The sequence below is a fragment of the Bos mutus genome, chromosome 3 (genome assembly GCF_027580195.1).
Source record: "Bos mutus isolate GX-2022 chromosome 3, NWIPB_WYAK_1.1, whole genome shotgun sequence".
Taxonomy (NCBI): Eukaryota; Metazoa; Chordata; class Mammalia; order Artiodactyla; family Bovidae; genus Bos; species Bos mutus.
The window spans coordinates 4,986,036-4,995,319 of record NC_091619.1 but is presented as its reverse complement, the minus strand read 5'-3'; the positions used below and the strand labels follow the sequence as shown (position 1 = coordinate 4,995,319).

The 9,284-nt window shown below is 49.7% G+C and overlaps 1 protein-coding gene across 1 annotated transcript; it reads right to left on the bottom strand.

Annotated features, from left to right (window-relative positions):
* Window positions 1–210: 210 nt before the first annotated feature.
* FCRLB (Fc receptor like B) lies at window positions 211–6,346 on the bottom strand. Its single transcript, XM_005903807.2, has 6 exons — window positions 6,316–6,346; window positions 6,023–6,043; window positions 5,419–5,673; window positions 3,003–3,269; window positions 2,089–2,379; window positions 211–1,794 (listed from the first exon to the last, which is right to left on the bottom strand). The coding sequence occupies exons 1-6, from the start codon at window positions 6,344–6,346 to the stop codon at window positions 1,406–1,408; spliced, it is 1,254 nt and encodes a 417-aa protein (XP_005903869.1). The 3' UTR covers window positions 211–1,405.
* Window positions 6,347–9,284: the final 2,938 nt, after the last annotated feature.

Sequence of the window (9,284 nt, the reverse complement as noted above, 5' to 3'; positions counted from 1 at the left end):
CTGAACCCTTTCTACTTCCCCATGTTCATCTCCTGCCACCTTCTGCCTAAAATATACCCTACCCTGCCATACACACACACATAAACACATATAATTCTCCAGCCACTTTTAATTATTTGCAACTCTACAAATACACTATGGTCTTCCATGTCTCTGCTTTTGCATCCTCAGCCTGCATCCCCCACTCCTCAATATTTTCCCATCTTCACTTGGTGAAATCTTGCTTTCCTTCAAGATTCAGTTTCCTCCACTGAATTCCTAGTGTTTCACAGAAGCACTTATCACATTGCACTGTAATATATATGTGAACCCACCTGCCTCTCTTCTTATATAATTTCAGTGACTTTGTAGTAATAACATGGTGAAGATAATACTTGAAGAAAGTAAGAAGGTAAGAAGAAGAAAAAGATGAAGGATGTTAATGTGATACTGATTAATCACTCAAAAAGAAAGGGAAATTGCATTGTGACTGAATACCTATAGACTAGAAGGGTGGGAGGGTAGAGTTGTTATCAGTTCTAAGCCTTAACAGTAAAGGTTAACTGATGAAGGTATAGGTAGGCCTAATGAGAAAGAATTCTCCTGGAAATAATTCACACCAGCTCTGCTGAGATCTCATAGTTTTAGTAGGCAGATGAGGAACTTATAAAGACTGAACTGTGTCTTAGTGTTGGAATGGCTCTTATAGAAGAAACTGGCAAAAACTAGAATACAGCAATTTTGAGAATTTGTCTTAAACTTTCTTCAAAGAGATTTCTCGATGCAGTTGTTTAATTTAGGCTAAAATGAGCAGGGCCTGCCTGCTGCCACCAGAGCCCATCAGAGTCTGTCAGGCTATGCTGGTGTGGGAGGTGCATCTGGGTGGCTCTAAGTGTACACTCACCCTTAACCTGGAACGGGAGACCCACACAAATCCCTTTCTGTCTCTAAAACTATAACACAGGACTTTGAAGGTATAAACTCATCAGAAACAGAACTGAAAACCTTTTAAATTTTAACTTTCAATTCATGATGAATAATTAGGGTTGTAATTATTGACCCTTAAATGTGCCAAAGAGTTTAGTACCAAAATAACCTTGTGCTGAAATATGCGTTGTGTGGGTTTACATGAAAAGCTAAGGATGACTAAATCCACTTCCAAAAGTCAACCTCAAAGCAGTAAATAGCAGATTTCTACTTCCCTACTGAAATCTGTGAGGCGAAGGAAGAGATGAGAGGGAAGGCCTTGGGGTTACAAACTGCTCAGATGTGCAGGGTGAGATTGACGTGTCAGCTACCACACTTTATAAACCACAGCGAAACACAGGGATGAAACAGAGGAGGCTTAGGAAGGTCTCCACGTGACGGGAGCAGGAGAAACCAGAGGTGGATGTGCCTGGAGAGGGGACTGTAGCCACCCCCTCCCTCAGCTCTCCACAGTAGTGGTCTCAGGGGTTCCCTGACTCACAGCCGAGTGGGAAGTGGGGGTCTCGACTCTGTGCCCTGGCAAAGGCTGTGTCTCCTTTAATTCCAGGACCACCCGGCTGAGGAGGCCTTGGAGCAGCTGCATTTCTCGGAGCAGAAGCGCCACGTCGGGTTTTAGGGCGCCAGCGGTTTGTTGCAAGGGTGTCGGTGGCGCACACGCTGGTGGCCCAGCGGTGGGGGCTCCGCCCGCGGGGAACTGCGGCCCCGCTGAGGTGACATTCGGGACGGAGGGGACCGACGGGACCGATCTGGACACCGGGGGCTTTCTGAAGGAAAGCGGCTGGTTACCGGGGTCCGGGGCGGTGGTGGACGCCAAGTCCAAGGGAGAACCTGCGAACACAGCACACAGAGAAACGCTCGGCTGAAATCATTCTCTCATGGCCTGAGGCGGGAAAAGGGGGCGAAGGACTGAAGGACGGGCCGGGCTGGGGAGGCGAGTGGGGACGTCGAGGAAGCGGGAAATGAGCTGGAGGGGTGAGGGAGGCAGGGGTGTGGGAGGCGGTGGAGCCGGACGGCGGGGCAGGAGAGCGGGTGGGGAGTGACGGGCGTTTCCGGAAGGCGTGGGCGGAGGCTGGGCGGCCGGGGCTGCCCGCCCGGAAGGCTTCGGGAAGGGCCGTCACTCACCGCGGCCCGGGAGTTGCAGCCATGGGCTGCGTTTCCGGACGCTGCGGGTGGCTGTAGCCGCCTCGCACCAGTACGATTCCAGCTCCTCGACCTCCGGCTCGGGGACCGTGTACTCCGCATCCCAGTCGTAGCGGCGCACGGGGCGACTGTACTTGTAGAAGGCGAACTGTAGCGGCGTGTCGCGCTTCTGCGGATGCAGGCGCGTCTCGCAGCGCAAGACCACTCCTCCGAAGGCCCCGCCGCGAGCCTCCACCCGGCCTATCACCCTCAGCACGGGCGCCTGGAACAGCTCTGCGGAAGCGGGGGCCCAGTGGCCAAAGGTGCACTTTAGGCTGGCGCAAGGGTCCCAGGGAACCGGGCCCAGCTTTGTAGTCCCACGACCCCTCTCCCGCTCCGGTTTCCCACGAGGACCTCTAACCCACCAGGGAGGAGATTGTGTGTACACTTGAAGGGAGGAAAGTCTTTGAAAATGTGGGAGACGAGTCCACGAGGGAAGGGGAAAGCTTGAATGGAGCGGCACCAAGTCAGACGCCTCGAGTCATTCCCCGACTGACATCCAGCTCTGATCCTTCAGCCTAGAAGGGGTCTCAGGACGCCTGGAAGCAGTTCCCTCGCCCCAGTCCCACCGTGATCCCATTTACTGCCACTGTCATTCTGGCTGGGGCTGCGGAGAGAGCTTCCCCCTACATGGGTGCCTACCCAGAGAAAGAAGCCAGGACCCCTGCCCCCACCCAGGCTTAAAGATCAAGTGCGACTTCACACTAAGAAGGAGAGGAGAACGTGCTCGTGGTCCCGCAGAGAAATCCCCAGCTTGCCAGCTACTATAACTCTCGCCCCTTCATTTCCCCGCCGGGTTTCTGTCCCAGAATTTCCCAAGGCTTGTTTGTCTCCCTCCCCGGCCCCGTCTCCCCCACCTTGCACGGTTACGGCCACCTTGGCGGAGAACATGGGCGCGCTTTCCACGGGAATGCGCATGGTGCCGGAGCACTGGTAGTGCCCGCTGTCGCTGGCGCGGGCCTGGGGTACCGTGTAGTTGGCGCTGGAGTGGAAGTAGCGCACGGGTTGGCCATCGTGGTAGTAGTGAAGTTTATAGACGATCTTATCGTACCAGCCGCGACAGCGCATGACCAGTGGCTCGCCCTCGAACACCGCAGCATAGGGCACTTGCAGGATCAGCCAGTCTACGACAGTCAGCACAAACAGCCTGATTCCAAGAGAAAGTCCAGCCCTTGGGGTGACCCATTCTTCTCCACCTCCCTGCTCGCTTCTTCCTACCCCTTTCCCCCCACCAATCCCCTTCTCCCTTCCTGGACACCCCAGGAGCCTCAGATGGTGAGTGGCAAGGGGAAGGGGAAGGCCAACCTTAGGTATTGATGGCTGAGACTTGGTTCCAGCCTCAAAGAGTAGTGTCCGTCAGAATCCAGTTTAAACGCCTTAAGATGGCATCAAGGCCTTCCTGACCCGGCCCCTGCTTACCTTTTCAGCACCATCTCAGGATTCTCCCCTGCCCCGTGTCTCCTTTTCCGCCTTACAATGCAGGCTAATTCCATCCATACTGTACTGCTGGGAGAACTGGCACTGCCCAGAGCCTTAGTACATGCCAAGAAGACCTCTTCACCTACTTTAGTTGAGGCCTATTATCCTGCAGGTCTGAACTTAGATCTTATCTCCTCCAGAAAACATACCTGAGGGCCTCCCACCCCCCGAGGACAGCCTTAGGCACCTTCTGCGGTACCCTTATTTACCTCATCATCATACTAGCTAACGTTTACACAGCCCTCAGTTCAGTTCAGTTCAGTCACTCAGTCGTGTCTGACTCTTTGCGACCCCATGAATCGCAGCATGCCAGGCCTCCCTGTCCATCACCAACTCCCAGAGTTCACTCAGACTCACGTCCATCTAGTCGGTGATGCCATCCAGCCATCTCATCCTCTGTCGTCCCCTTTTCCTCCTGCCCCCAATCCCTCCCAGCATCGGAGTCTTTTCCAATGAGTCAATTCTTCACATGAGGTGGCCAAAGTACTGCTAAATGCCACTTTAGGTGTTTTACATGGAGAAAAAATTCTGCAAGTAATAGCCACGATCTCTATGGTACTCTCGGTTCTGCAAGCAGTAACTACTGTCTATCATATTCAGTATCTTATCTGTGCTTGCTATCAGTTTCCAAACAAGAAACCATGGAGTGTGGATGAGAGTTGGACCATAAAGAAGGCTGAGCACCGAAGAATTGATGCTTTCGAATTGTGTTGGAGAAGACTCTTGAGAGTCCTTAGGACTGCAAGGAGATCAAACCGGTCAGTCCTAAAAGAAATCAACACTGAATATTCATTGGAAGGACTGCTGCTGAAGTTGAAGCTCCAATACTTTGGCCACCACCTAATTCGAAGAGCTGTCTCATTGGCAAAGACCTTGATGCTGGGAAAGATTAAGGGGAAGAGGAGAAGCAGGCGGCAGAAGATGAGACAGTTAGATAGCACTACTGACTCAATCGACATGAGTTTGAGCAAACTCTGGGAGATAGTGAAGGACAGGGAAGCCTGGCGTGCTGCAGTCACATGGGGTTGCAAGTAGTCTGATGTGACTTAGAGACTGAGCAACAAATGGGTATGAAGTGTAAATGCTAATCTGAACATTGAGTGATAACCTTTTAAATTCTGAATAGAAAATATACCCTACCAGGCTAAAATGACAAAATATTCCCTACAAAGTAGCCAATCCTGTGCCCTAATGAACAAATTACTGTTACTTCTCTTATTCTGTTTGGAAGCTCTTTATGTCTTCCCAGAAAATTAGTTTCTTCTTGACTCGTGTGTGTGTGTGTGTAATAAAAGTGCTTTGTTCATCTGCTTTTTTCTTTGACAACCTCTCATAATTCATTTTTAATCTTCACAATAACCGAACAGATGGACACTCTTATTGTCCCTATTTTACTAATGGGAGGCACAAAGAAGCATCACTCTGTTCAAACAAGAGTAATCCCCCAGTTGCAGGCAACCTGTCCAGGGAACCTCACTTTTCCTGCTTTGCCCTGCCCTTTCCCTTCCTGCCCAACCCTCTTTCTCAAAAGTATTCAGTATCCCAGGTCCTTAGACTCTCTTCTCTTCTGAGCTAGTAAATGAACAGAAATGTTTATTTACTGTCCACTGGCAGGATGGTAAAGGGACCTTTGAGGCTATGCAAGCCTTACTGCATCTCTCACATAGTGCCAGGCAGACTCAGTATAACCCTTCTCTTCCTACCCCAATCAGAGTGGCCCCGTGTCCTCTCCCACAGGAGGGGCAGCCTTGCCAGGGGACGTGTGCGCTGCCCCTCCGGTGTTCAGACGCTCACCATTAGATACAGAGAGGTGGATGGGGTCACTGACGGGTGCTCCGCGTGTCTGGCATCTATACACCCCTGGCGTGTGCACCTCGATGCTCTTCTTATAAGAAGGCAGGAGTAGGTGGCCCAAATACCAGAGAGTGCTAATGGGTCGAAGCTCCAGGAGCAGCGGGTGGTACCCATCACACCGCAAGGTTACCTTTTCCCCTTTGAAGATTGTGGTCCAGGGTGGGTGCAGAGACAATATGGGCTTCTCTGGAGTAGCTGGGGGAGAGGGTATGGGAGGCAGCAATGTGAAAAAGAGAATCAAGGTGAGGTGCCCAAGGATGAGATCTCAGGTTAGAAAATATCAGAAAATGCCAGTTTCCAGGACCCAGGTTACTAGTCCGTCTCTGGGAGAGGAGAGACCACACTGGGCTATCAACTAGTCCCTTGGTGAGCACCCATGTCTAAGTGCCAGGCCTGCTGGCAAACTGAGTCACAGGGATTGAGAAGCCATGAGAAGAGACGCTACCCTGGAACAGCTAAGAAGTGGAGAGTACCCAGGCAGGTCACTTGGGATGGTTGGAGTAGAAGTCACAGAAAATTGGGATGAGGGATGTGTAAGACTCACCAGCTTGTCCACTGCTTGGAACTACAAAACAAGAAAGAAGAAGGAGAATGTTGGCAATGAAAGGAAAAGGGGGCCTCTCTTGACCATAGGAAAGATTCAACAAATCCCAAGACGTGTTTTTCTTCTGCCTTTAGTTCCCTCAACTCTGAGAAAGACCCTTTCCTCTTTTCCTCTCCAAAAATAGATAACAAACTGAGGACTGAATATCCCCCCAAACACACATATACACCCTGACTCCCACTCTTCCCCATACCTAAAGTTCTTAGGCCAGTGTTGCCTCACTGAGGACTCACCCAGGAGCAGAAGGACTGTTAGCTCCCACATGGTGGATCTACCAGCAGCAGCTGCAGAGCAACGGAGATGCCCTGACATGGGATGGGAGAAGAAACAGAGACCAGTGACCAGTGCTGACCACTGAGCCCTGGGAGACATCGCTGCTTCTCCCAGTCATTCCTCATTTCTGAACACGGTGGACTGGAGGGAGCAGGAGACAGGCTGGATATGTGTCAACTCTCAGATGCCCCAGCACCAGACACTGTCCCACCTGCTACGCCTAAACCACCTCACATCTCAGGCCAGCCCCACCTCCTGTAGAGAAAGCCTTTGTTCCCTTTGCAGCCCAAGAAAGCCACATAGAACCCCAGGCTCTGCCTGCCACCTTCAGGCTCCCAGCAACATCCCACTCCCATCTCACTCCTTTCCTATCCAGGAAGGTCCCATAAGCCTCAAATGAGAAAGACATCTTCATGTCCTCAGGATCCACACAGGACAGGGACTTCCTTGGTAGTCCAGTGGATAAAACTCCATACTCCCAAAGCAGGTGGCCTGGATTCGATCCTTGGTTGGGGAATTAGATCCTGCTTACTACAACCTAAGTGGCTTAGATGGTAAAGAATCTGCCTGCAATGTGGGAGACCTGGGTTCTATCCCTGGATGGGGAAGATCCCCTGGAGAAGGAAATGGCTGCCCACTCCAATATTCTTTCCTGGAGAATTCCATGGGGTCACAAGGAGTTGGACATGACTGAGCGACTAACATTTTCACTTCACTTTGCTGCAACTAAAGATCACTTGTGCCCCAACGAAGACCCAGTGCAGCCAAATAAATAAATAAAAATATTTTTTAAAAAATAGATCCACCCTGGATTATTCTGCTCACTTCCCAGTGATAGGCATTGGTGGGAAGTGAGATTGACATCGGGTTCTGTATACCTGGAAGTCACGTCCTTCCCTGGGTGAATAGACAGAAGAGTATGATTCATCAACCACCTTCTGTGTCACTGTCTTACAGTGTCACAGTCAAGAGGAGAAATGTTTATTTGTTTCCTCTTTCTATCTCCTTTCCTGGAAACTTAAACCTCAAAAATTAGAAAACCCTTCCTTCCCACCTATCCCAAAGATCTTCTCTATAACATATCCACTCACTTGGCTTTCCTTCCTTCTCTCTGTCCCCAGCCATGCCCCAGTTCTAATAATCCTTACCTGTGTTAGAAAAGTCACTGCATCAACCCCTCGGAAGCTTCTCAGACCTGACCTCTCGCCTCTACTTCTTGTGCTTTTCAGCCGTGTGATCATACCCTGAGCAGTGGGGAACCTGAATTCTCCTGTAAATACTTAATGAATTTTCCAACCTGATAGTATGTCTCCTTGGACAGTGTTCGGTCCTCATCTGTGACTGTTTAGTACTAGGGTACCTCCTTCCTTTGGAACTCTGGCAGGAAGGAGATAGATGATCAAACCCTGTCAGGGTTTAAGACGGTCTCTTCCCCCCTTCCTTGCTGATGCCCAAAGTTTCACTCTAAGAATTTCCTCGTAGTTTCTCTTAATATGCTAGCCTTTGTTAAAAATGCAGATGCCCCTTAGGGAAATGCGATTGATCCTTTAAATTAAGCTGGTCACTTCAGATCCTGCTTTGAGAACACGTTTTGATAGAAGAGAGATAGAATTATATGGGTCTGAAAACCAGGGAGGTAATTGATAAGGTGTTCAGGAGTGGGGGGAGGAGAGGACGAGACACCAGGAACAGAGACTATAAACTGCCCGCTTTAGGAGGGCCCAGCTAGGCAGTGTTCCCAGCTTCTCCCAACATGCCTGATGCCTCATCCGGGGCCAACGTGAGCCTCCGCACATCATCCACAATCTGTACCAGGCCACCACCTTTATGATAAGAATGTAATGCACCCCTCAGCTCTTCCCTAAATCTACCCAAGTTGACTCTATTTTCTCTTCCTATCACTCAGAATACAGATCTCAGCCTCTTCCCCCAGATTCCACGAAAAAACTTGATTACACTCAAAATTCATGAGGTGTACAATCTTCCCTGAAAATCTCTAGAATCACCCGTAGGGTTCATATCATATAGCGCTCAAGTTTTGGCTTGAAGAATCTCCCACCCAGCATTTCTTCATTCCAGGCTTTCTTCTGCACTTTCCTAAACTGGATCTTCTTCTCCATCCAGGACTTTTTCCTGAAGAATTTCTAATTCTTTACTATGCACACCTTCACTATGCAGAGAAAATTAGCAATGATCATTTATTACCTGAGCAATTCTGTGAAGCCTATCACGACATCACTTCTGGACAAGATATACCATTATCTGCTAAGAATTCTGAGAAATAAGACGCTTTCAGTGATGACAGTGGGATGCTGCTGCTGTTGGTATCAATGGAGACACAGCTTATTTCAGTGGGTGCTGCAGCCCTGAGCATGTAGCAGGTACAACACCATGTGCCTCACAGATATTACTTTATTTATTTATTAAAAATATTTATTTATTTGGCTGTGCCAAGTCTTGGCTGCAGCATGTGGGATCTAGTTCCCTGACCAGGGATCGAACCAGGCCCCTTGCATTGGGAGCTCGGAGTCTTAGCCGTGGACCATCAGGAAAGACCATATTACTTTAATTCCTGCAAGGGGACTTTAAGGAGGAATTATCATCTCCATTTTACATATGTTTCCTGTGGCGCTAGAACTGGAATTTGAATAGAAATCTGTCTCAACTCTAAAATCGGTTTTTCCATGCTCATAGCAGACCGTCATCATTAGTCTTTTCAAGTCTCCTCTCTCGTTTTATTTTTTATCTTTATTCACACTGGGGCTTCCCTGGTAGCTCAGATGGTAAAGAATCTACCTGCAGTGCAGGAGACCTGGGTTTAATCCCTCAAGGGGAGCGGCTACACACTCCAGTTGTTGCTGTTCATTGTCTAAGTCATGTCCAACTGTTTGTGACCCCAAGAACTGCAGCACACCAGACTTCCCTGTCC

What these genes read in the sequence shown, in the direction of transcription:
- FCRLB (XM_005903807.2), bottom strand. Translation starts at nt 6,346, where the DNA reads ATGTGGGAGCTAACAGTCCTTCTGCTCCTGG. An exon ending in TCCAAGCAGTGGACAAGCTG is followed by an intron (nt 5,674 to 6,022) that starts GTGAGTCTTACA and finishes CCTCTCCCCCAG; the next exon opens with CTACTCCAGAGAAGCCCATA. An exon ending in CCACCTCTCTGTATCTAATG is followed by an intron (nt 3,270 to 5,418) that starts GTGAGCGTCTGA and finishes TGACTGTCGTAG; the next exon opens with ACTGGCTGATCCTGCAAGTG.